Source organism: Netta rufina (genome assembly GCF_964035555.1).
Source record: "Netta rufina genome assembly, chromosome: Z".
NCBI classification, from domain to species: domain Eukaryota; kingdom Metazoa; phylum Chordata; class Aves; order Anseriformes; family Anatidae; genus Netta; species Netta rufina.
In genome coordinates this window covers 73,132,579-73,160,438 of record NC_140126.1, presented here as the reverse complement: position 1 = coordinate 73,160,438, position 27,860 = coordinate 73,132,579, and the positions used below count along the sequence as shown (strand labels likewise).

General features: G+C 40.1%; 1 protein-coding gene across 1 annotated transcript; it reads left to right on the top strand.

The window, feature by feature from the left end:
• Positions 1-540: 540 nt before the first annotated feature.
• On the top strand, positions 541-27,516 carry HAPLN1 (hyaluronan and proteoglycan link protein 1; the record flags this gene model as incomplete). Its single annotated transcript, XM_084304858.1, has 4 exons — positions 541-640; positions 9,969-10,343; positions 20,266-20,568; positions 27,227-27,516. 4 exons carry the CDS (start codon positions 541-543, stop codon positions 27,514-27,516), a joined length of 1,068 nt encoding a protein of 355 aa, XP_084160984.1.
• Between the last annotated feature and the right edge of the window lie 344 nt (positions 27,517-27,860).

Sequence of the window (27,860 nt, the reverse complement as noted above, 5' to 3'; positions counted from 1 at the left end):
CCAAAACCTGTGAGAAGATTGTTTTTACCTTAATAATCTGCCACCAGCAGATTGCATCATATTGGGATACAGACTTAGATATAGCTTCGGTTGTTTTAACTGTATTCCTGGACCAGAGCTCGAGTAGGTCTGGAAATGCAAAAGCACACTAGAACATTTTTTGAAACACCAGTACAGCTTACTTATGGTGCTGCAAGGTGTTTAGTTTATGGATATCTGTGTGTGTGTGTGTGTGTGCGTGTGTGCATGTGCGTGTGTGTGCTTTTGTTCTTTCATGTTGTATTTCTGCATAAGCAGAGCTAAATATGGATTGCAAGTTTCATTTAATCAAAGTCTGTGGTTAAAAAGGTCCAGTCTTCATGACTAAGAAATTTCTAACCCATTCTTTTTGAGCTGAATGGGTTAACTATGTTACAGATCCTTTAAAAGATCATTGCTGTAACAAGTTGTGCAGTCCAACACTGTAAAGGTTTCCAAAAATTCACAAGCCTCTTTGTATGTGCTGCCCTTACAGTGAAGAAGATTCTTCTGAGTATAAAGATGATGAGTCTCCTCTTTCTGGTGCTGATTTCTGTCTGCTGGGCTGACCCTCACCCTGACAACTCAAGCCTGGAGCATGAGAGAATTATTCACATCCAAGGTAAGGAAATACATGAGAAAATACCAGTATCTTCAGATTGCTCAGGAAGACAGAATGACGTGCTTAATGATCCTTATTTTTTTTATTTTTTGTTTTTATTTTGCTGCATGTTTTAAAGTACTGCAACCTGTGACCAGAACCTTTACTTTTCTTGTTCTGTTTCATTATTATTACTCACAGAGAAAGTAAAAAGGCAAAAATCAAATAAATAAAAAAAAAAAAAAACACAACACAATAACAAGAAAGTTGCACTGTTTAACAGCAATTAGTCACAACCTTGCAAAGATTAGTGAGTAAAGGACAGCTTGTTTTAAGATGAAGAAGAAAAGCATGCATCCTAAAGTAATAAGTAACTGCAGTGGGCTGAAATAACTACTTTATTGTGGAATGTTTTTCATTTTATGAGACTGCCATACATAATTCTTCACATCACAGAAAATTACTGCTGTTTATTATTTAAAAAGGCTTAGCACATCTGAGATCATAACTGGGCAATTTAAACATCAGGAAAAAAAAAAAAAAGTAGCTTACCCAGAAAGAAACGTGTCCTTTCTCATACCTTTAATTCACACCAAGTATTATACTGCCCTTCTGCATAATCCTGTTTGGTTTGAATCCTAGAGCTTGTAGCTGTAGCAGGATTTGAGTCTGCAGTACAATGCAGCTGTTTTTTCAGTCCCAGCTTCAGTCATTGAGGGTCATCCTGTATAAGAAAACAACAAGGATTTATGCAGAAAGGATAGGCAGAACTAACAGGTAAATTCCTGCCTTCATTTATATGTTTATTGAGGATGAGTAAAATTAATCTTGCAAAATTAAGAAACACAGCACAAATTCTCCCACCCCCACCCCCAATTTTGATTCCTTTCTCTAATCAGCTGGCAAATTATTTTATTTGAATTTGTATGTAAATATGATTTACCAAGTTAGAGAAGGATACTAAGAAAGCCTGAGCATTTAGAAGTTTCCAGGTAAGTCACAGAAGTCAAAGGCATGCTTCACCTACTGAAACAGGCACTCATGCTGTCAAGGTCAAATAAGGAATAACAGATAGCTGGTTTTCCTCTAAAGAAGCTTACAGCATGAAGGTATACACAATGAATGTGTATACCAAAATGAAGAAATATCACCATTGTGAGATGGTAAATGTTCCTTCCCCAGGGTTAATTTCAAATTTGACACTCATGTCAACTAAATATATAGTGTGCCTTGTATAATTCTGTTTCTTATCTCTGAAATTTACTTACCATGTTGGGAGAAGAAATTATTGGAAATAATTAAACCAAATCAAAACTAATTTTCCTTATTCTGTGTATCTTAAACTTTCTTAGTCAGAAGTTTATTTTAGTTTAATTTGCAAGTCATACATGTTGCTTCTTACTAGTCCTTCAGGGTGTGTACAGTGCAATTTGCAAATGCTGAATAGTTCACAGATGAAAAAGTTGCAAGATAGAGTATTCTCCCTACCCATGAAAACTCAACTCTTCTGAACCTTGAGAGCTCATTCCTTCAAGGAAAGCTGCATGATGCTTAAAATCAAGCTCTGCCATAACCTTTGCTGATCAGCTGGTTTGGGCTCTGAAATACACAGGCCACAAATCAAAAAGAATTAAACTGTTCAGAACTTGATATTTCTACTATTAATTTTTTCATTCCTCTCTGCATTGTGGAATCACAACAGGCTAGGGATTTCACTCTGCCCAGTGCTGCATAAACACACAAGATGATCTACACCTGGAAATGAGCTGCAAATCAGGGAAGTCTGTGGAACACATGTTATGGCTTCATACAAAAGGCATTTTGTATTATATTAAGAAGTATAGTATTGAGTAGGTGAAATCCAAGGGATCCAGAGCTAAACTCCTCTTGGATTGCATGTTTTGGAGTGACAAAAGGTACAGATAAATGTTCTGTAGTCAAGTACACAGAGCTAAAAGCATCTCCTGAGGCAATGAGCTAAACTGTGTTCTATTCCATTTTTTTACAGCATCTAACATCCCATAAAGTTACTTTTATTTTTAAACAAGCTGGGTTTCAAGCCTTATCACTGCAGGGCAGTTTTAGACCCTATTCTGACATGAGAGACATTCTTCCAATTCTACATGCTTGCTCACAGCCACTGAACAGCCTTATGCTTCTCCTAATATCCTTATCTTCAAATAACTATCTTTCTTCTTTGATGTTTGCTTTAAAACATCAGTGATTTACCAACAAGTCTCCTCACAGCTACCATGTGAATAAACTTTTTCAAATTAATCCCTGAGTGTATGTTCTCCAGTTGCCTGATGTTAGTTGTTCATCCATACACTTGTTGTTTGAATCCAAATTTCTTGAGTGTGCACAGTCAGGATTTCATTCCAGATAAGATCTTAGGCTAGCATCAGTATTTTTACTTTCCTGACAACAATGCTTTGCCTGTTAGACCTGAGGTCAAATCTTCCCTCTTCCTGGCCATGCTGCAGTGCAGATTGATAGTCTACTGTGTTAGACAATATTTAGCAGTTGTTGTCCCTCATTATCACTTGCAATTAACAAGTGCAAGGTTCATATCAATAATTCTTCACATTAGGCCTCAAAAATCTAGATTTTGTTGTCCGTATTAAATTTTGTCACTTTGTCCACCCTTTTTCTATCTTCACACGTTCTAAATATCTATCCTTCCTCCTTCAATGCGGCTATATACATCATGTGAAACATTACTCATTCAATAGTCCCATTTACTTATTTACCTTACAAGGTAAAAATAAATAAATAAATAAAATTGAAATATTAAAGAGTCTTAAAAATGATTCTGGAGAAAGTTGACTGGATTTTTTTTCTAGGCCAATCATTTATGCTTTAACCCAAGCAACTGCAGTCTCCTCTTTATGAAGTTTTTACACATTTAGCAAAGTTTCCATCAAACACCTGTGTTCTCCACCCTAATTTCCTATATTTCCCAAATCACTTCCCTGAAATCCAAGCAATCAACGAATCCCATTTTCCTGGCTTTATATATTTAGTTTTATTATATGATTGATATAACATTAATCTGACACCCTTTGGTCAGAATATGATGCATTTTATCCATGTTCCTAGTGATTTACTCTAATTCTCTTTCTTCTTCAACAATTTTTAGTCAAAAATTTTCCTAAAGTCCTGTTTGCTGTTGAAGTCAGACTAATAGGCCTGTTAACAGTTAAATTACTTTCCTTACATATATGTATATGTTATGTTGCTGTTGTGCAGAAACATATGGTACTATTCTTGTAGTGCAGTGACAGGCTACACTACAGTGCACTGAAGTGATAAGCAAGCTGATATCTCCGCCTTCGGGTTTGCCATACCAAATGCCAGCAGTAACGTCAGTACTTCAGATGGTGAGTTCTTCCACGCTTTTCATTGAACAGACTATATTTTCTTAGCTCAGGTTTCATCTTTACATTCTTATTTTGTATCAGTGCACTCGTGTACTTTAAACTATATCCTGCTTTCAGAACATCAAAGACAACCTTACTGAAAACGTAAGATATGTTAGTTTAGCACTTGCGTCATTTCTCTGTTGTCTTCCACCTCCAGCTGTGTGGTCACTCCACACTCCAAAATGAACCTATGCCTGCTCAGAAGACTTTTTTCACTGCTGCAGTAAAATCTTTCACAGTCCTTCCTGACATGTTTTTGGTCTGTGTACTAATGCAGGCGGCCACTTCATCACCTCTTTCTTTTACTTGGCATTCCTGAAGAGCCACTGATGAATACCATCTTCTGGTCTGACGGCTGTTACAACATGCTTTTGGCTCCCTTAGCAATTCTGTGTCAGGAGCCAGAAGATCTGGCTAATTGCACCACTTTCCTGCCCTCCATTAGTATAAAAACTCCTGTTGTCTATAAGACTTAGCAGTGCAGTAGGCATAGATACCATGTTTTCCCTTAAAGTTTTCCCCCGGTTTCTTCCCTTAGAGTTTTTCTTATCAACAATTAGTGTCTCAGTCATGGAAGACTAGTAATCAGTGAATTAGAAAATGTCCATCCATAAAGTAAGTTCCAGGCTGAGTGCTTTCCACTCTGAATATCCTCAAAAATTCCTCGCAGGTACACTTGATCTATGTAGTCTCTGTTGGTCCGTTCCAAGCAGAAAGATGTCAGTACTAGTTGTCCAGATACACATCAGCCAAGACTGGAGGTCTTTCAGGATCCTCTCCAGCCAGAAATCTTCTCTTCTTGCTTCTCATGAGCAGCATGGGTTTCTGTTTTTTCAGTCTTTCACGGCAATAGGCCATCCAATTCTCTTCCCTTCCTTGGTTAACACAGTGAAACAAGACCTCAGTCCAGTTTTGCATCTGCTAGATGGTTTTTCCCCCTACCTTTACCACCAGTCTTACGTTTTGCTTCTTTCTCCTGGCCCATTTCCTTTGCTTATATCTTTTCTCTTGTGGTTTTATTCCACTATCAAAGAGCAAAATTTATGAAATATCTAAAGCTGCATTTAACTCTTCCTTGACTTTATGTTCTTTCCTGAAGCTTGTAGTGCATTTCATGGTTTTGGTCAGGCTGTGCTATTATCCCAGACTACTTGGCCAAATCATCTTTTCAAGATAGGCTTTACACCTTGCTCTCTGCTAGTTTGTTCGCATACAAGTGTCCTTGCACTTTAGCTTTTGTGTGATAAAAGCAAATGAGAGAACTATGTTTAAGTGATGTGTACTCTCCTCCCTACCGCCACAAAAAAATATGTACACCTTAGAGGGTACCAACTCTTTAGCAATGACAACAACATAAAAAACACAACATAAACCTAACTGAAATCTCATGTTATTGCATTATATTTCCTTAAAATTTCTTGATACTTTTGTTGTCATTTAGGACAATTAAGATTATCCCAAAATCCATCATGCGGTCTCTTATAGTTGAACTGCTTGTTTCACACCAACACAACTTTCTTTCCTCTTCATAGTGTGGCATATTGAAACAGCATGTAATAGAAATGTCAGCACGGAACAACCTCACCTTCTGTTGGCATCTCGGTTTTATTAAAGGCATTCAGGTCTGCTTATTAGACCTTACATCTAGGTCTGTTACATTACTGGTACATTGTAGGTACCAGTGTACTCGTGTCATGAAAAAATTAGTACAGAAGCAGAAGGTTTTGTATTAAACATCAATTTAAATTATTAATTTGCCTTCACCATGCTACATTAGTGTAATTTCCCATGCGTAACATTTAAAGGTAATTCAGAATCTCCACACAGTTTCTGTGTGATATTTTGGTTTTGTCAGTCTTAATGCCACACCACCCAACCCAAGAACATTTCCTTACGATCAGAAAAGGTACTGAGACAGTGCCATGTTTTCTGCTCTATTCATCCTCTGCTCCCTCTTTTGGGGCTAACAAGGGCTGAAAGGTGGTGATACTAATGCTAACCACTTGGTGACTACATTCTGCTCCTTTGCCCTGCTATCAGTGCAAAATCAGAACTAACCCCAAATTTGGGCAGTAGCCATAGGGCTGAATATAGATTTAGTGCCAGGAAGTTTATGGAAGTAAGTCAAGGAGGTAGGTCCCACTTGAGAGAAAACATGCTTGCAGCCAGATCTTCATGCAATTTCTTTATCTATACTGAAATAAATGCACATTTAAAGTATATTTAAGGTATAAGATGGCAGTAGTTTAGAAGAGAGAAAGTCTGTTATTTCACTGCTGTTTTTCTTGCAATGCTAGGATTCCTAGAAACTTAAACTTGAGTTAATACAGCCCCTTTAACATATTTCCTCCCATATATTATTCAGTGTGAATAAGTGAGATCAGAGGAAAAGCATAATCATAGGGGATTATTTTTATCACAGAAAATATTTTTAATTTTTAAATAAGCATAGTACAATAACAAGACATGCTACTTCTATAGAAAGAGTAAGGATTTTTTAGCATGAGAGCTATGCTGAGGTCCCAGATACTAGTAAAAGAAAGCAAGAAACAACTCTATGTTTATTTAAGCCAGCAAGGCACAATGCTATTAACTTAATGGTTTTCCTAACAGTGTGGAACATCTAAGCAATACATGTTTTAACTGACAAAACACATCTGTGAAGACTTCTAAGGGCAAAGAAAAAACTCCAACAGGATTATTTTTATTCTAAAAATAAAAGAAAGTACTTTTTCCCTTCATTGCTGCTCTGTAAGTTATTCCATTAAAATATGGGAATAATCAAGTTCTGTACCAGGGTCAGCATGAAATTCTGGACAGTTTTGATGTATAAAGTGAATAAAGTTGTTTGTCATGGGCTGCAGCCTGACTCATCCTTCCTGCCCCACACCGTGTTCCTTGCAAACCTGGCTTCCTACAGCTGACTATCCTCCTGACTGCAAAAGCCAGTTAAAAGAAAAGAAAACAAAACAAAACTAAGCTAAACAAAAAACAAACAAACAAGCAAACAAACAAACAAGAAAGACAATAAGCCAGCTGGTGAGACCAAGCTGAGGGTCGTAGCAATGTGAGAGCAAGTCCGTTTGGTGTCCCTGAACTGGGAACCGCACTGCTGCAGTCAAGGCAAGGCATATACAGAGTAAGGACGATAGGAAGAGCACTGCTGGTGGCATAGCTGTCAGACATGGGAGAGGGAGAGCAGAACAGAGGCTACAGCAGATACCCTTTCTCCTCCAGTGTTTGCCTCCTTGGTTTGGCACCACTGAGGGGCAGCAAGGCTAGCGCATTTTGAAGTGGTGTCTGAGGCTCTTGTGTGGCCGTGCATCTGGTCTGTCTCATCCCCAGACAGGGCCCAAACTGTCCTGTTGGAGGCAACAGTTTAGCGAGGCGTTATCTGCAGTTTGCAGAGTTTACAGTTGTTCGGCCATTCACCTCATGACTTCTCTGATGGTTCTTCTGAAGAAAGTAGTTCTGGGGAAGAATTGTTCTTTTTAAGTGCAGCACTCACCCCATCTCCCACCATCAGGTCACCATGTCACAACACATTGGGGCCCAGGAGATGCTTCAGCCTGAGAAGAATCTGTGCCTCCCCCTCACTCCTCAGCCTCCCATCTCCTCCATCCCTGGCTCTTACTGGAACACAGCTTCAGGCACTCCCTGAGCAAAGGGTCTCAGGGCAGGTGGGTGGCAGCCAGGAGGGACACAGGGTTGCACGGGGATGCTGGCACCTGAGACAGAGGTGACAGTGCTCCAGGCAAGGCTCCAGCCCTCGCTGGGACAGGCGAGCTGTTGTTAGAAAGAACAAGCGTTAACAACCTGAGTCAGACTCTCCCTCCTGTCTGCTAATATTTATTAGCTTGCCTGTTTCAGTGTAAAAGACACAACATAGCTGAGCTCTGATTCAGGTTTCTCGGCAGTAACCACCCAAAAGCACAACATTCCTCCTCCCAAGGTAGACAGAAGTCTGTGGGACTTCTTTGTCTCTGATGGAAACTGGGAAAGCAGCAGAGAAGCCATCCTGGCTGTCTTCCCATTCTTCCTTCTCCTCTTCCCATGAAAGCAGGGCTGGCAGCAATTCCCATAGTGCCCTGCCACCTCTCTCCTCAGATGCTGCCCTCTTATTGCCAGCACGAAGGACAAGAACACCACTTGCATGGGGTGGGATGGTTTAAGCAATTTCACTAGCAAGGAGGGTCTCCAATCTTACTAACCCAGCTTGCAGCACCTGAGCTTGTTCATTCTGGAGGAACCTTCTCTGGTAGGCTATCCTGTGCGGTGATGCTCTTGACACAGCATATCCTGGCAAAGGATTACACATTCAGGATAGCTTATTTTCTTATGCAGATGCAGGTTCATGCTCGACTGGCTTGTCTTTGCAATTAGTGATAGAACTAGAGGGAATGGCCTCAAGTTGCACCAGAAGAGGGTTAGGCTGGAAATTAGGAGATCTTTCTTCTCAGAAAGAGCAGTCAGGCATTGCGATGGGTAGCCCAGGGAGGTGGCGGTGTCACTGTCTCTGGGGGTGTTCAAGGAAAGGTTGGACGTGGTGCTTAGGGACATGGTTTAGTGGATGACATTGGTGGAAGGGGGATGGTTGGACCAGATGGTCTTGGAGGGCTTTTCCAACCTTAATGATTCTGTGATTCTGTGATTCTTTGTAATCAGTTATGTGAGGTTGGTAATTCTTTTCCAGCAAGCTGAGTGCTGGTGATTGCTAGCTTCAGACAGTGTCTCTACTGACAGAGGACAGCAATATCTACAGAAGCACTGCGCTTTGCTAAATCGATTTTGTATGAAAGGAGAGGCAAGAGTTACTGAAAGAAGGAAATATTCTAGCATTTGGCTACATGTGCTGGCTGCCACCATCAAACCTGTGCTTTCCAGGGCTTTCCCAAGGCAACACAGCCTGTCAAAGAAGCCCTAGAGAGATGAGGTTGGAAGCAAGCTGCTCCAGCTGACTATCCTAAACACAGAGCAGCATCAGCAGTAGTGACCTACTACAGAGAAAAGGGAGCAGGGAATCTGGGGAAAGGGTAAAGGAGGACAGGAGCCTGTCAGCTAAAAATGGGTTGGTGTGAAAAGTCAGATCAAAATATCAAAGATAAAATGGTGACAAGTTTGAAGGATATCGGTTAAAAAAGATGGGGGAAAAAAGTTTGAGATGATCAGGAAAGAAGGCAGGAAAGGACAGGATTTTATGGTTTTGAAGATAAATTGGACTTTCTGACGTTAGCAGAAGTATGTCAGCAGAGGAGCTCGAAGGTTAGAATAAAATACACAAAGAAAACAGGCCATTTTAAATTACACTGACACTTCTCATGTCCTTATAGACAATGCTGTTTGATACTGTAACACTTTTCCTGTTCTGTGAGAATGATTTGCTGCATCCCATATCATTAGAGGCTTTGCCTGAATAAGCTCAGTTCGCATATATAAACTGAGTTACGAAAAGAGGGCAGTGTTGATTGACAGCTCTGGAACAAGCCACAGGGAAATACAGGGTGCTTGCATCAAGCAGTTTTCAGATGATAGCATTCATACACCAACTCTACAACCCTACTGATATATCACTGCACCTCTATCATTATGACTATGGATTATGTAGGATGGCCCCTGCCTACACAGGGGACAGTGCTGCAAACCATTTTGGCCACTCTGTGCACACATATTGCACTTCTCCACATACACAGCGTGGGAAGTAAAGCTGTAGCTTGCTATTGAATTTCACCTCAATGCCTGTTACTAGCTTGTATATGTATGACTATGTAAATAATTGTATACAACTAGTCTGCATGCCTTACTGCTGTACAGGTACAAAATGATTGCAGGGAAATGATCCTGTGGACTTACAGCTAATGGTCATGTCCGTTCTGCACAAGGTGGAATGCAGACTCATTCTCCTTTCTATTTTTCTGCTTGAATCCTAGAAGAAAATGGACCCCGTCTACTTGTGGTAGCAGAACAAGCCAAAATCTTCTCGCAGCGGGGTGGCAATGTCACACTGCCATGTAAATTTTACCACGAACACACATCAATAGCTGGCTCAGGAACCCACAAAATCCGTGTCAAGTGGACCAAACTCACCTCAGATTACCTCAAAGAAGTGGACGTCTTTGTTGCGATGGGACACCACAGAAAGAGCTACGGAAAGTACCAGGGCAGAGTGTTTCTGAGAGAAAGCAGTGAAAATGATGCCTCCCTCATAATCACAAATATAATGCTGGAGGATTATGGAAGATATAAGTGCGAGGTGATTGAAGGATTAGAGGATGACACGGCAGTGGTAGCTCTGAATTTGGAAGGTAAGTAATGTCTGAATTATACCTAAATTGAGATTTGTGTGGTGTTCAGGAATACCTGCTTTTCCGCCTCATACTGCTGGTATTGTGCTATCAGCGATAGCAGCAAGCTGAGAAGTGGGATTCATTATGCTCTGGGGGCCTGGGCCTGACAGCCTCTAGCAGCTATCATAAATTAGAAGAACATTAGAACTTTTATAACTTATACTAGCCCATAGCATATTCAGCTCCCAGTGAACCTAGTGCAAGGGGAGCCAAGAGAAAAAAAAATCAACCCCTGACCAAACACAGTATGAAGGACTCCATATGTTTTTAATTTGGTCCTGTAGTTTTACAGAAATTGCTACGTGTTTTTGCAGTTGACTTGGGCAAAATTATATTAAGTATTCCCCTAAAAGCCATTTTACAGAACTTCGGGACATTTTATATTAGCAAGCAGATAAAAATCTTCTTACAACAGGGAAAATCTTAAAATAATTTTACAGAGACAATGCTTTTGTCTTTTTTCCAGCTTTATAATTATATGAAATACATCTCTATATATCCTGCTAAGACAACTCTTATATGTAGACTGTAGTAGCCACTTCCCTCAGCAATATTCTTGTAAACAGTACAGTACAAACCATTAGAAAAAATGGTGGAATGGATTGAAACAGGACAAAAAAAAAAATCATCTTTCATTTACTCTTATGAAATTCAGATAAATTTTACGGGATTCAATGAAGCTAAATCAGCATTTGGCCTTTTTCCCCAATGCACTGTATAGTTCTCAGCAATAAACCATGAGTTGCTCGAAGATGTCTCCCTGTCCCCATTACCCTTATACTTTCCAGCATGTGTGTATCAGGCATTATGTAGTAGTTAGGGGGAAAAAAAATGGGAGGGGGGGTGAGGAAAAAAAAAAATATCCAAAGCAAGACCTATTAAATTGGTGAGGTATGTGAATCTTTCACTGCAGGCTGTTGCTCATTATGATGGTTTGATGGTTGCTTACACAATCTTCTCAATAAGACTGGTTCACTGTTGGTTGCAACCAAATAGGTATCATGGGCTGAGCTTACTTCTTTTCATTTGTTTTTTTCTTTCCTGGTTGGAGGCTGCTAATATCTTCCATTTCTGGGTACAGAAAGGCCCTGGACCTGCACAGTTTTCATGCCAGCACAATATTCCTTTTAGATTGTTTTTCACCCCACATAGGTGGTTCTTAATAAGAACATACACTATTCTTTACAAATTTAGGAGATAAAGAAAATTGGTCATGTACACAGGTTAAGTTACCTAATACTCAGTTTTGAGTGAAGACAGAAATGAGTAGAAGGAAAAAGCATTTTACTTCATTCATGGCATTAGGCAATAACATTCTTCTGGCAGGCTCCTCACATCCTAAGTACATACCTCCATCAGCGTTCAAGCTTTTGCAGATAAATTACTGTGCATCTTGTTCCCAGTCATATACTAAGACTTCCCAGCATTTTATGGCATATTGATATCGTTTGCCAATGTAATACAGTCAGAGCCAGTGTAAAATCTTTAAAATATTCATTGTACCACACATTCAGTACCTGTTCTGGCGCCACGTAGCATCGTACCTTTGAAGTAACAGTTACGTAGTTTTTGATGCTGCCCAGAGCTAAGTGCTGAATCCACAAATGGGCTAATGAGCAGTATGAGATTGCTCAGGTGGATATCTACATAGAATCGTAGAACAGTAGGATGGTTTGGGTAGGAAGGGACATGAAAGATCATCTAGTTCCAACCCCCTGCCATGGGCAGGGACACCTCCCACTAGATCAGATTGCCCAAAGCCCCATCCAGCCTGGCCTTGGGCACTGCCAGGGATGGGGCATCCACAGCTTCTCTAGGCAGCCTGGGCCTGGGCCTCACCACCCTCAAAGCAAAGAATTTCTTCTTTATTGCTAATCTAAATCTATCCTCTTTAGGTTTGAAGCCATTACTCCTTGTCCCATCACTACACAGGTCCTGAAAAGCACATTAACAGAGTGAGACATCACAGCCCTGACATCCCCAAGAGTTACTACATCTCTTTTTTTGAGGACAAAAAAAGTTATTCAGCAGTAAGCACTGGAGAAATGGTATCTCTTGAACACAATGGCAAAAAGCAGATTTTCTGTCTTTTTTACCATGTTCATTTAGTGATAGAGCATCAGGTTATTGGATACAAGATCTAGGTTCTACCTCCCAATACACATCTTCTAGCCCACTGCATCTGCCTTTGAAGTATGCCAGCTCCAGCCCATCTTCTCCAGTACCACCACTCCTTCCTGTTTCCTCTTGCCTCAAACCCAAAATAAGGAAATTCATTGGATAGGAAGGGCAAAGAGGTGTCATTTGTCTTCAGCCAAGTATGTTCCAATCTCTGCTCTAAGGAAAGTTCACACATTTTGATGAGTGTCTGGCTACTGAACAGAACAATGTCTTGTTTTAAAGACTTTTGTCAGATATGGGTGTCAAGTTGTTCATATCTGATATTGTAGAGTGTCATTTCCTAATCAGACAGAAAATACTAATTTAGGAAACCTTATGGTAAAAGTTAGCCTTTCAAGAGGTGAGATAAGAGTGTGAGTGTGTCAGATTGGAATAGAACAACTTAGTAATGATTAGGATAAATAAATCCAAGTTGTGTTGAAGTTCCATTCTAAAATCATAATGATTAAAGTATACTTCATTTACAAGTATATATTTACAATGGGCATAATGGATGTACATAATGGATGGAGCGTATCCCTCTCTTTGTGTGCCGCTGCACTCTTTCATCTCATCTGTAGGTTTATGCAGTGTTGGCTTTTATTGCTGTTTCATGCATTTGGGCACTGCTGACCAGAATAAGTTAAAAAAAAATCAAATTTATTAGATAAAATTTACTTTAGTCCTTGGACAAAAATGAAAATCTATTAGTCCATACTAGCATCCTTCATCTGTTATAAGCAATAAGGTTAATCTCACAGTAAGAAGGATCTGCATCAGTAGTCTTATGTCCCGAGATGGTGGCCCTCAGGATGTTAGTTGGCAGCAAGACAAAACCATTTATATCCAGGAATGCCCGCTAGCAGCATAAAACAGCTGATCACTCCAGTGTGAGTTTGCTGTACAAACAGCATCAATTTGGCTAGGTGAAAGCATGTAAATTTATCTATATGAAAATAGTTGACCTCTACCTCAATGGACCTTTTATCTTCTCTGAATGTGGTAGAACTTTATTCTTATTAGACTTACAGGCCTCCTAGGATTGTTGTTACATAAGCTATCCATAATAACTGGTTATTTTTAGCTTTGGAAAAACAAACAAACAAACATACAAAAACAGAAAAAAAATAAATTGAAATTAGACTCCATCTATATTTGTTACATACCTTGCACAACTTTTTTTTTGCATATTTTCTTTGTTATTATGAAAATCTTTCATAATATCTTTCATTCTTTTCCTTCCTTCCTTCCTTCCTTCCTTCCTTCCTTCCTTCCTTCCTTCCTTCCTTCCTTCCTTCCTTCCTTCCTTCCTTCCTTCCTTCCTTCCTTCCTTCCTTCCTTCCTTCCTTCCTAAAGCACTTTTAAAAACAACCTTGTTATCATTACCATCCTGTTCGTGGACTTAGATGCAGGGTCTAAGGGCAGGAGTGTTGCACTGGGCACAGTGGATGGAAGAAGTGGCAGGAACTGAAGAGAGTGGGATTTTATTTTATGTTAACCTTGTCACCAAAGCCATTTTCTCAATGAACTGAACATGCCATGCTCCTGTGCATAAATAAGGATCGTGAGCTTTGTATTCTTTTTCAAATATTCTGAGAGTACTGAAAGCTGAACAAATTAAAAGGCCTCCTATGGAAGGTAGATGTTGTTGCCCAAGTCATAAGCAAAGAATGAATTCTCAGCTTATAGTAAATTTCCTTTATGTTGTTGTTTTTCTGTTCTTCACTAAATTTTCTTTATGTCAGTGCTTTATTGTTTTTCTTCTTATGAGCATGAGGCACTGTAGTGAATCTCTCTATGCCAGGTTTGTGTCGTTTGGTTTCCGGGCAGGTGAAAGCTCCAGCAGCACCCTGACTAATATTGCTCAGGCACAGATTGAGTGTACTATTCCTTCATGGCACTGAGATTCATGGGCCAGGTGGCAGAGAAAGTGGAGCAATGCTAAGCTGTCCAAGGCAGGTTTTTAATTTGTTAGGATTTTTTTTTATAGGTCCTGTTTTCAGGGATAGATGATAACTGAGCACAGTAGCCTTGCAGTGCAGGCAATAAAATAATTACTTGATACATTCAACAGTACCAGAAATATGCAGATCTAGATAAAGCTGTTAAAAATCTCTGTAGACCGTGCTTCTTGATAGAAATTAACACTTTGGGTGGCTCCACATAAACCCCAAACTAGCAGGTTTTGTTATCTTGCTTGGAGGTATGTTAGCCTTTATGCCCAAGATGGGGTGGGAAAAAGCAGCATCTCCCCCCAAAACAGACTTTATAGCTCAAAAATAGTTCAAAAAATTTCATGAGTTGCATATAAAAAAAATTCTTCCAAATTATTACAGAAATCATTTCTAATCTAGCCCTAGTTTCCAATCAGATTTATCCTAATTTGTTTTGTTTCTTTTGCATGTTGCTGTTACATTCATACACCAAAAGCTATTTAAAACATTCTTTGCATAACAATGTGTTGTTCTGTCTACAGTAAAACTGATGATATAAGGCACACCATTTGTAAGCGCTTAGAAAACAACATTTGTTGTAAAAGACAACAGTTCGGCAAGAATAAATTGTGTCAGACCATGTAATTCCTTCTGTGTCAGGACAACAGGTCTTTGCAGACACACATGTACTGCCACTTCTGTGAGAAATGGCATTTCAAGGATGCAGTGAAGTAAAAGATCTAAATAGAGCAACAAATAATTATCTGGAAATGAAGACCTGAAAGGAGAATGCTAAAAGAATTAGGATAGTCCTAAGGAGAGCAAAGGACAACAGTCTTCAAATTTTGATAAAGGCTGTAGAAAATAAAAGGAAATAATCTGCCCCAGGCCAGGCAAGTCTAGTTGGTGTGCCTGCATTGGTCAGAAGCAAGTGACCCTGCTGATGGCTTGGTGCAGGGGTGCCGTGGGATGGATGGACACTGCCTCAAGTGGCCCCAGTTTCATGGGGAGGCTGCTACCTCTTCACAGCTGGTGTCCCACCACGGAGCCTGTGCTGAATAGTCAAGACACCCAACGGGTAGAGGAGTGGAGATGGATTCTGAAGGAAAGTGAGAGACTTACCACTTTTCACAGAATTTTAGAAATCCAACATGGAAAATTTTGTCTTCGAGTGCATGAACCTGCCAAAGTAAAACTGTACCCTACAGTATGGCATATAGCAAACCCTACTGTACCAGGTGTTTACACTGGCTACACGAAAACTTACTTTTCTGTTTAGGCTAGAACTCAAGGAAGCCCATTTCTTTACTCTGGCTTTAAAAAGACTTTTTTTTTTTTTTTTTTTCTCCACATGCGTTAACAGAGATTTTGTTCTATCTGTAAATACTCTTAAAACTGCTAATTGCGTATGGTACAAGCTTAATAGACACCCATAAATTGTTACAGGAGTTGTGCTTTCTAGGCTTATTTCCTCATCTCGCCTTGGATAACCATTACAGCTCCTTGCACTGTGAATGTCCCTGTAGTGACTGGGCAACTACAAAGCATTTGTATTGAGTTTTAGGAATTATCTGCATATAGGAGTCTGAAATAGCTTGCAAATGACACACAAATGTCATGCTTTTTTCTATTCCTTATGTGAGCAGGACGAGCTCTGCTTCTCTGATTATCTTCCTCTTATTTTCGTTAAGCAACCATTTGATTCTCATAGACCTCTTATAAATTCTCCCTCTGAAACAAATGGAGAAAAAAAAAATATTTCCTCAATCAGGGAAAAGGAAGCTGTCAACACCTGTGCACAAAAGCACTTTTGACTTTGCTTTGCAGGACAGTTTCTCTTGTCCCTCTCTCTCCCTTCTCCTGGTTTCCCTTTCATAAACTATAATGAGAAGCACAGTAGCAGAGTTGAACACCTGAACTGAATGTAAGGCATTATGGAAACATGGGCTTGTGTATGGGGAGGATATGTTAAACCTCCACGTCTTACCTTCTGATTTGGAACAAGTCCTAATTTCCATTACAAATGTTGTTCTGGGGACTGTGATTGCATTGCCACAGCAAGCTGGGTCAGATCCTTGCTGCTCAGTGACAGGTTTGCTCTGCACTGAATCCATGTGTCTCAGGTTCATCCTCTAGCAGGGGTTGTCCCACCGTGGGTGTAGATCCTATTTCAGAGAAGTGCAAGTCTGGGAGAGGAGCCACATGGTCAAGTCCACGCTCAAAGTTGATGTTCCTCATTCAGGCTCCACAAGTATCTCAACAGCTTCCTTGGGGTGAGGAGCTGAATCACCAAGGTTGAGCGATGGGTTTCAGCTCCGTCTTCCCACAAGCTATCTGAGTGAGGGAACCACAGCTCTCTGGGTTTTAAAGAGGCTCCCTGCACAGACACATTTTCTGGTAGATGGCTGGAAGTGCCTGACTGCATACAGATACCATGTGAAGACTGCCAGCAGGATGTGCCTACAGAAAACATGGGGAGATCAGCAGCTGTTGTTCATAGCAAGCCGAGAGCGAGCCATACATAACAGGCTACAGTTACGTAAAGTGTTTGGAAGAACAAAACCATTCTTCCTCTGTGGAAGATTATCTGGAGCTTTCATGTGGCCAACAATAAGTGCTAATTTCCAGCCATTTGAGGCTGGAAGTTTTCCTCTCCCTCTGTTTCCTGAGCCGAATTTGTTAATATTTGGAAGTGGGTGTTCTGTTTGGTGGCAAAACGCAGGGTTGGAGTCAGGGTTTTTGAGTCAGTCTGTAGTTTGGGAACAGAAACGAGCCTCCAGACAGCTTTTGTCCACTCAAGAACAGATGGGATGGATTATCTTTTGATGGTTTATAAGATCCAAGACCAAAGAAGACGCTGTGCAATGAACTAAAGTTCAGAACTGCTAAATTGTACCAAAAGGAAGATGAATAGTAAGATCTAGCTATTAATTTAGTGTTAGTTTCATTGGGAAATGAAGAAGATAAAACAATATTAGCAACAATTCAAAATAATGCAAAGCTATACAAAATGTATATCGAGTCAATGGAGCTGTACAACATCACCAATGGCCACCCCCATCTGCAGGGTGAAATTAATGCTAATCAGTTGCAGGCTTGTACTGTGGATGAACCCAAACAAAAATCAGCTTCTATGCAGTCTACCCAAATATAGCCCAAAGCTAATATTACAGTTTTGTGCCTATTTAGATTATTAAGACATTATGTCTTAAACTGTCAAGCTCAAGTACATTTGTAACAAATTAACATATTTAACCGTCAAAAAAGCAGATATTAGAAATCTTAAGGAACCCAATCTGTTTGAACAGTTTCCAACAAATTGGAAGGTATATAAGTTTAGCAGTTCAGTTTCTAGCATCCACCTCTGGTAGGGTTCTTTTTACGTGGAAGTGCAGATCAAGCATATGTACTGGACGAGGAGTCAGTTGTCTGGGGAAGTATAGTTCTGGAAAAACAATAAGTATTGGATTTCTGATAAAGCAATAAAGCTTGGACTCCTCTGATGCTTGCTATATTTTTACTATAGTCGTTTTTATTTCTATCCATTAACACCAAGGGAGAATTAATGTATTTTTATTTTTTAAAGGGGCAGGAGGGAGGAAGGAAAAACAAAGTTTGAGAAATCATGCCACAGCTACAGCTTCTTGTTTATGAAGTTATAGTTAGCAGCACATGAAGCATTACAATTCATTAATGCTTTATAGTTCAGGACAACTAATAACTGAAAAGTACCTTAAGAAAAGATTTACAAAGGAAAGAAAGTCAGCAGACTCTCCAGTTAATTGCTGGAGGAGAACAAAATCTTGTTTATTATTACCCTGGCAAGTTTACATTTGCATGCTTTATTTTCTTGTATTGAGTCACTGGGGTTTAGTAATAACAAAGATTTTATTTAACAAAAATAACACTGTTTGGATGATAGATGAGTGAGGGAGAGGAGGGAAAGAAAGGAGACAATAAGATACCAGTGGAATAGACACCAAGGTGGGCTGAGTGCTTGAGAAGAAGAATGACTTCATTGCATGCTGACAGTCTTGCATGGCTGTAATGTAATTTCAGTATCCTAGTATCCTATGCTACATTGCCCTGGAGACGAGGAACTTGTTATGGGGAGAATTCATCCGAGGGAAGAAAATAAAAAGAGAGATGGATGTCTGTACCAGAGTTTAAAGTTTTTGGCTCATCCCCTAATGTGTTATCTTGTCTTCAGCCCCTCTGCATCCCACAGCACTCCGTTGTGCAGGGATGTTTGAGAATAAACATTCTGAGCTGGATCTTCTCTGGTGCCATTTTATTTCAGCTTATTATGAAGATTGGGCTGAAGCCAACTAAAAAATTTAGATCTGAGTTAAATTTCTAAACCCTGCCAAAGTTAGGGTGGTCTGATCCAAACTTTTGTTTCACATCTCTCTCTTCTTTGTACAGTCTTTTATCAGAGCCACATGGGGAGGTGGTTCTTCAGCATTTTCAGAGACATCCTTTTTACTTTGAGAAGTAACTTTTAAATGCAGATATACATATATAAATATCATGTGGGAAAGTCTATGAGATAAGTTCAATAACCTTGATTGAATGTTGCTGCTGAAACTGCTTTGTAGCTGTCCCTACATCCGCCACCTCCACGTGGATGTTCTCTGTCCCCAGGTCTCTGTGTCCTGCCTGCATGCAGCTGCTCACCACTGATAAGCAGCAGGATGGTGTGTGGTACTCCTCAGGGGTGGATGGAGGCACTGACAGGTCTGTGCTGCTTATCAGGTCTGGCATTGCTGCACGCTGAGTGCTGCTTGGCTAAATGGTTTCCTCACCTAAATGAGGAAACGTCATCTGCTGAAGGGACCATGCTCCCTGATGCCCTCAGTGAGGAGCTCTGCCTCCTTGAGTGGTGAGGAAATGCCAAAAAGCAGCTGAAGAGTATCAGGAAGGACTCCCCAGAACCACACACGATTTCATGGATTTTATTTCCCTGTAGATTTCCTATTTTAATATCTCAGGACCCTGATATTATATCTCCTACCAGACTAGCCTTGAAATGTTCTTTTTAAGCTGGGCATGAAATGCCTTCCTGTTCCTGGGACATTGTGAAATAGAATAAAAACAAAAAAACAAAAATCCAACAGTCTTGAACTCTCAGGAAATCTTGGCAAGAGTCCAGGAAAAGAGCACAGCACTCTTATGTCAATCAGAACTTTTTATTTTAATGTTCACATGCAAGAAGAAATAGTTCGTGTGTCTCTATGCTACGTCTTCTTTTTATGTAATTGCAATAAAATCGCCAAAACCTACCCAGAAAAAAAAAAAAAAAAAAAAAAGAAAAAGAAGAAGAAATAGAACTAAGCTGTTTTGTTTGTTTGTTTGTTTGTTTGTTTTTTAATATTTTGAAAGAGAATTTGATCTTGCAGCCAATAAACTTGACTTTTCTGATGAGAAGCATTTAGTTGCAAAATTTCTTCCAGCTCTTCTCATCTTTAAGCACTCCTTGCATGCATGAGGGTGAGACCAGAGCAGGGAAAGCAGAGCTGCTGGTGGGGCACACATGCAGCCCTGGGGGGCTCCCCACTGCGTTACCCAGAGAGGAGCTAGGTGAGGAGGTGGCTGCAAACCCTCTCCAGACCACGCAGCTGATGTGCTGGCAGAGCATTTTTCCCCAGAAAAACAGCAACTTATCTGTCAAACACATTATTGGGTTAACCTTTATTTCTCTTTCTGATGACTGGAAATGCTGCTTCTCCTTCTTGTGCTCTTTTGGTGTTGAAGATACTCAGCTAGCCCCCTCTCTGCCATTTCAGGTGTTGTATTCCCCTACTCTCCGCGGCTGGGTCGTTACAACCTGAACTTCCACGAGGCTCAGCAAGCCTGCCTGGACCAGGACTCCATCATCGCCTCCTTCGATCAGCTCTACGAGGCCTGGAGGTCTGGGCTGGACTGGTGCAACGCAGGCTGGCTCAGCGATGGCTCCGTGCAGTACCCCATCACCAAGCCCAGGGAGCCCTGTGGGGGGAAGAACACGGTGCCCGGCGTCAGGAATTACGGCTTCTGGGACAAGGATAAGAGCCGCTATGATGTGTTCTGCTTCACTTCAAACTTCAATGGTAAGAGCTGGGCTCACTTCTACCTCACAAGAGGCCGTTTCAGAAAAGAAAGTAATGCCGACAACAGCAAAGGGCAGCAGATAACACTTGGCTGGCCAAAGTTTGCGTCAGCACTGGGAAATGTTGCTGTTGAATTTACTAAGACGTGCCCAGAGTAATGTTGTCTTTGCCACATGTTCACACAGATCATTTTTAAAACTTGGAGTTGTACTGGCACTTGTTTCTAATATCTCCACTTTCACCCCATTAGTGTTAATTCAATACCTTTTTAGTGCTATTTGCCCAGGTCCTTTCAGCTGAAGTGATGAAGAAACCAGTAATTCCTTTAATTGCACTTCCCCACTGAATTCAATTATGAAACATCAACTATGATGTTTTACAACTTAAATGTCACCAAAACAAAGTTCTGATTGCCACTTCATCTCTGGTGTTGTCTCAAGCAGCTCCAGCTCATACACCAACTCTAACATGACTAATACTTCCTTATCAGCAAAGCTATTCCTGGCTCTTGTGCCCAATAATTTAGATTTCTAATCTTAGTACACTGTCAAAACCAAAATATGTTCACTCTATCTCTGAGCTTGGTTTGCTCTAAACCTTATTTTAGTGACTGCAAGATTTCAGCTGTCAGTAGATCATACTGTAGGTGTGAAATGAGCTGATCTCAGCCTGCTATCGTTTAATCTAGTGCCTGAAAAGGATTTACAAAGCGTGGCTGTGAATGAGAGGAGCACTGCAAGTGAGCAGTGCAAAAGGAGTCTCCAATCTTCTATAACATCGTGCTCATGGGTAATTTCTGCTTGGCATGCAGCCCCACCAGAGCAAGGAGCATCACCTTTTTTGTGTTTGCTCAGATTGATTATTCACACTGAAGCATTTGTGCTCTACAGCACACAAAAAAATAAACATAAGATTTGCTATTAGAAGATATGTTCTGTCCCACCCTCTCAGAAAAAAGAAAAAAAAAAAAAAAAACCAAAAAAAAACTACAAAGCAACAAATCCTGAAACCAACAATATCAAAAATGAGACTGGATGTACTCTGAAACAAATGTTTATCTGATTTTTATCATGCTACATCATTCTGTGAAATGCTGGCTCATATTTTTTCTGGCTCCACTGATTCAAGGTGAAATCTTGTATGCGCTCATTGTATGCAGATTTAAATCTGTAGTAATGAAATAGCACTAAGTAATAAAGTGAACTAGGGGAAAAATGAATTTGATAGCTACACCATTTAAAGCACTTGCAGGGCAAACATTTATGGTCGCTGGTCACTAATAACCACCCTTTTCCATACTAGTAGTTTAACAGCATCTCTTATGGGAAGATAAAAATCCTTTCCGAAAAAAAAAAAAAAAAAAAAAAGATGTTTATAGACAAATATTGTCTGTACAGTAATACAGCAAGATAGAGAAGGAGAGAAGCGGAATGAGATAAGGTGAGGACAAGGTAAACAGGTGGCAAAGAGATCAAAAAAATCAAAGTTCCATTAAAATGAATCTCATGCTTGGGGAGTTGGTTAAACTGCCCTGCAAGACAGAATGCCACACAGCAACAGGATGATGTAACGTGCTGAGCACCAATTTCCCCATCTCCCTGTAGCTCAGCATCATATGAGTCCCTCAAGCTACCAGCAGAAAACCTCCTGTGTCCCTTCTATGTTCTCCACTGTTCATGTCCCACGCACACCTTAACATCCACAATAATCCCAGCAACCCTCCCAGAATGTCAGCTTCCTACTGGCAGCTCAGCAATTCAAATGACTTGTATGTGCTTAACAAATTCATATAACTTATATGTGCTTAACAACGTCATTAGTGTTCTCACTGTAAAGGGAAAAACCTTTCAATAACCCTGCTTGCCACCAGGATGCAATTGCCAAAGATAGTGGCTATGGGCACTGAGCTATTTCTGCAACACGCAATATTGATCCTCTCGGCTTGGGAACAGTCAAGGAAAATGAGAAGTGGTTAGGACACCATGCATTTCCAACAGTGACAGTGACTGCTGGAGTCTCCTGACAGTGTGAAACAGAGAAGCCTTCAGCTCTATGCGAGAGAGCTGGAAAAACGCCAGGGCCCCAGGATCACAGGCATGTAAGGCTAGCTTAAAAAAAAATATATTAAAAAAATCTCAAAGAGTGTCAGTTGTATGAGCTGCTGCTGTGAATAATGAGGGTGTGTGAGGTTTACATTGGGTTCTTTTTAGAGAAAGAAATCTCAAAAATATGTTATGATCACAAGGGAGATTAAAAAAAAAAAAAAGAAAAAAAAAAAAAGCAAGAAAGCCTCAATTTTAAATAGTAGAGGCTTGGGTTTTACGTGGAGAAGAAAGGTACACGATGACAAAATTACATTCAGTCATTAGGGTGAAAAATGAAAATATAGTCTTCAATGCAGTGAGCTCCTGTCCAGATTCAGTGTTTTCACTCTGGATCTACTGGAGTCCCTCTGTGGTAAACTGAGTACACCAAGAAATAATGACAAAAATTTGTTTTGATGCTGTTAGAAATGAATTCTGCACTCATTCCTGTTAACTGCACAGCAAAATTGTTTCAGCAGAGTTCTTCTGCAATGCAGTATAAAATAATCTTAGTACTTTATGAAAATTACCCTCTACAGTGTCTTTTCTCAGACTAATTTAAGTGCAATACTTGAGCATTTTGTTCTGCCTGTGTAACTGTGTCATTCAGGTGATTCATAGCAGATTTTTTTTTTGTCTTTTGTGACTGTGAAGGTAAAGTCAAACACCCCAAAATGGATCATCTGCTTTTTAAAAACTGTAGTACCAGCAATTTACCATTTTATAGGAATATGTAACGATATATATATAGAGAGAACTATACAAAGAGTAACATTATCATAATTCTGTCTATATGTTTACTATTCAGAGCTCAAGAATAAGACCATATGGCTGTGCAGGAAAGATGGTCCTTTTCTGTACAAGTATTGCAGCAGGAATTCAAGTCCCACAGACCCAAAATAGCATAGGCCAAAGAATGTGTAATGATATAGCTGAGGGTTATTCTTTACCTAATTTCAAATGGTTTCTCAATGGGAGCAGTGAGTCTCTCAAAGAAAAACCATGGGAATCTCTGACACTGGAAAGTGTTAGGCAAGCTAAATATAGACATATCTATCAGCTCCTTTATAATTAAACACTTTCCAAAAAAAAAAAAAAAAAAAAAAACTAGGGCTTGTCACACTTTCAGCTCATTAACGTGCATTTTGTTATGTACTTTGCACACAGAACTGCAATGCATAATTGATTTGTTATCAGCTCTAGCAAAATTGGGTAAAAATCTCTTATGTTAACAAAATTAAAAATACAAAGAATTAATTTTAGGGATCATGTTGAAAATGCAGCTGTGAACCACCTGTTTACTTCAGTAATGCATGTGATAAACTACCCACCACCATTTGCAGGGGAGGAAGTGGAAGAAGATCTTTTCCGAATAATGCATGCGGACTGTTCCAGATAAACGGAGTACTGGATCTCTGGGAACACGTAGCTGTTGTTCCAAAAAGGGGAACAAAACTACGCAAAGTGAAATTATGTGCCCTTTCATAAAAGTGGGTGCACTGGAGTCAGGGGGGAGGTCTTGAAGAGGATTTTCAAAAATTGTTCCCACCTCTTTAATGCAGTGGTTTAAAATCAGTCACCAGAGTTGATCACTGTATTTAAGCATGCTTACTGTGATCTTATTTTTGAAGGAATTTATTTTCAATATGTTCAGCTTTGGAGAACAATGGCCTAACCCAGCCGGTGTCTGTGGCTGTGAGGTGTCCTGAGCTGTACAAGGTCTGTGGAGCAGATGATACGGCCGACATGTTGTGCTGCCTGCTGGGAATGCCCCTCGCTGCCATTTGAAACCATGCATTTACTCTTTGCACAGCGAAACAATTCAGCCCATTTCTTCATAAGCTTTTCAGCCTGTGTGCAGACTGCTGACTTCACGGGGCATCCCATGCCCTGCATCAGCCTTAGGGCTCAGCCCCAACCCTTAGGTATTCGATGACCAGCTGCGGATGAAGGCATCCTCCCTGAGCACACAGGCATCTCTGTCTTAGCTCTTTGGCACAGAATACAGCAGGTGGGGTGGTGCTGCCTTTCCGTGCCTCTGAGTGTGCTGTCCCACTTTGTCTACAACCAGTTTTGATTAAAAAAAACACTTCACCTCAAAACGCCCCATTTAAAGCTGAGGTTGGGAGGAATCTTCACTGGCAGTGCATCCCTCAGGCTCCTGCAGTCACAGGATGTAGGTATTTAGGTCAAGTGCTCAGGTTTTCCTCTTTAAGCTGTTCCATTACATGCAAAAGCTTAAAAAGGCTGTAATAAATGGATTTTGATTAGGTTTGCATAAATCCCCTGCCCTTTGGTTTGAAGTGAGAAGTCAAGCCAAGCACACGCATCCTCTGTAGGAGTGACCTAACTACCAGCTATTAATGAGAGACGGAGGGTTAATGCCCCTCTCTCCCCTCTCACCTCCCATCCTTCCACGTGAATTAATGAAAACTAAGATTGAGCAGTTGCGATTTAGGAGGCCTTCTAACCTATTGGCAGGAAAAAAAAAAAAAAAAAAAAAAAAAAAAACAGCAAATCTGCACTGAGTTTATTGACTGTGTCTTATTTAATCAGATGTTCTGGATGCATGTTCCACCCTTGTGGGGCTTGCTATTAAAGTTTTCCTATTTAGGGAAGGGGCAGAGTATAGGAGTTTTTATTATTGATGTCATATGTTAAAAGCCTGACCTTACTGCAAATCCCTAGGAAATTACATTCCACTGACATATGGTTTGAAGAGCAACTAATAAGCTAGGTGAAGTTTACATACTATCAGTCCAAATCCCTGTTCCCTTAAGTCTGAAATCCTATTTGCTTTGGGGAAACCTCTTAATAACCTAGTAAGAACAGGTTTCCACTTAATAAACATTTTTCTTCAGCAACACCCTGTAAATGCTGTCAACTTGCTGAGCTGGAGTCAACCAAGCATTTTACAAAGGTGTGGATTATCTACTCTCAACAGTTTTCTGTGAAAACACTGTAGATATTGCTTCTGACAACAGTGAAATTGTTTAGAAGGTTCTTTTCCACCACAGCCACAATGTCAGTGCTTTTTTTTTTTAATGATTCCTGTCACAGTATAAAATTTCAAACCTTCACACAAAGCTAATTCTATTATCTTTATATTTTCATCTGACCTGACATTTCTTCACTTGAAAAAAGAAAAAAAAAAATAAGCATTTTTTTTTTGCTGGGATCTAGAGCTGATGTAACTCTTCTTCTTCCCCATTGGTTTTCCTTCACCAGGAAAGTAATCTGTGCAGGATCCAACCTGTGTTTTTAACTGTTTGTTTTTTGTTTTTTTTTTTATGAGGAAGAAAATGGATATTACGCCAGAATACGTACATAACTAAAAAGCTGAGAGCGTACTTGCCCCACATGAATGAACTGATTTGATTCTCAGCCAAATTCCCCCTTTTATAGAACAGTCAGATTGAAAATGTTGTGAATTTATTTTGAAATCTAATAAATAAACCTAAGTATAATGAGTGAAATGCTAACAAAGAATTTATATTGCCTTGATAAGTGAAATTAATGTTGGTATTATTGTTGCTCTTGGATTAATACAGGGGACTTCCTCTTTGAGGGTTACTTGCTGGCATATGTTTTCATTACCTTGAGACAGAGTCAAATTTTTCTTACTAGCACTATCAGTTCAATGCCATCGCAAGGCAAGGATATGTCCTTTGATGCCTAAAGAGAAACAGAGTTGCAGAACTGCTGTGAGTGTTTGTGATGCTGCTAATGAAGACTTATGGCAGACATGGTTTTGATCTGCCAGAGCTTCGGACTCTGCTTCTGAGAAGCTGTGCAATGTTTTGTCTTTCTTAGAGGGGAAAACAAAAACAAAAACAACAACGACAAAAAACTTTACATTGTGCTTGTACTTAACCAGAAACAAGGTCACTGCCTTGTCAGAGGGCAAAACTGCATGTGTTAGCTGCAGCCATCCTCACCCAAGTGCTAGCTGTGGCCAAATCTTGCTATGTCATGCTGCCGAGAAGAAAACTCGCAAGGGTTTTAATCTCGTGTTGAGAGCATGATGTAAAATTATACTGCTTTGGACATTTCACTAATTTCCCTTCCCTACTGCTAAGATGCAGCTGTATGAGGTCTGCTTTGCCTGAGATCTGCCTCAGGCATTTTATTGGATTATCTTTGGCACCTTCTTGGTAAATGCATCTGGCACCTTAACCTTAGGTACAGAACAAAGGCCACCGCTGAAAACCAGCTTATCTACCAACATCTCTCTTCCTCACCCTTTTTCTTCCTGTTTTTATACCTCTACATCCAGAGGAGGAAAATGCATTACAACAGGTCAGTTAGCACTGGATGCCAGTAAGGCTGGAGATGCTGTGCCATACTATGTTAGTAGAAATATGTATAATGCTGTATTTTTGTTTAGATTGTCCTCCTCTGCCTGCTCTTTTTTTTTTTTTTTTTTTTTTCCTACTCCCAATATTTGTCAATTCACTACAGAAAAACTTAAAATCTTTTTCACAGCGTAACAACTAACTTTCAGAGTCCCAAATCAGCCACTGTTTGGCCTGATTCTGCGACTTATGACTCTTTCCTCTTCTTTCTCCTGCTAGGTCGTTTTTACTACCTAATACACCCGACCAAGCTCACCTATGATGAGGCTGTCCAGGCCTGCTTGAAGGATGGCGCTCAGATCGCCAAAGTTGGCCAGATATTTGCTGCCTGGAAGCTCCTGGGATATGACCGCTGCGACGCTGGCTGGCTGGCGGACGGCAGCGTCCGCTACCCGATCTCCAGACCAAGGAAACGCTGCAGCCCTAATGAAGCCGCCGTTCGCTTTGTAGGCTTCCCCGATAAAAAGCACAAGCTGTATGGTGTCTACTGTTTCAGAGCGTACAACTGAAAATACCTAGAGCACACCAGATTTAAATTCATTAAGAACATGTGAAAGATTTCTTTTCGATATGAACTCATGCAAGTTACCAAAACTGTGATAAACCTTTCTTACTGTAAAGAGTCATTTTCATAAACCCAACTCATTAATTTGTTTTTGTTTTTGTTTTAATATTTTTGTAAAAGTATCATTCCATAGATATTTTAAATTAATATAATTTAATAGAAGCTCTAGGTAAGGAATTTTTAGAGCCAAATTCTTTAAGCTACATCATCCCAACAAAATATAATTTTCATGAATGGGGCATGCAATAGAGCTTGACAATGCTAGGACACAATTATGGAATGTAAGGC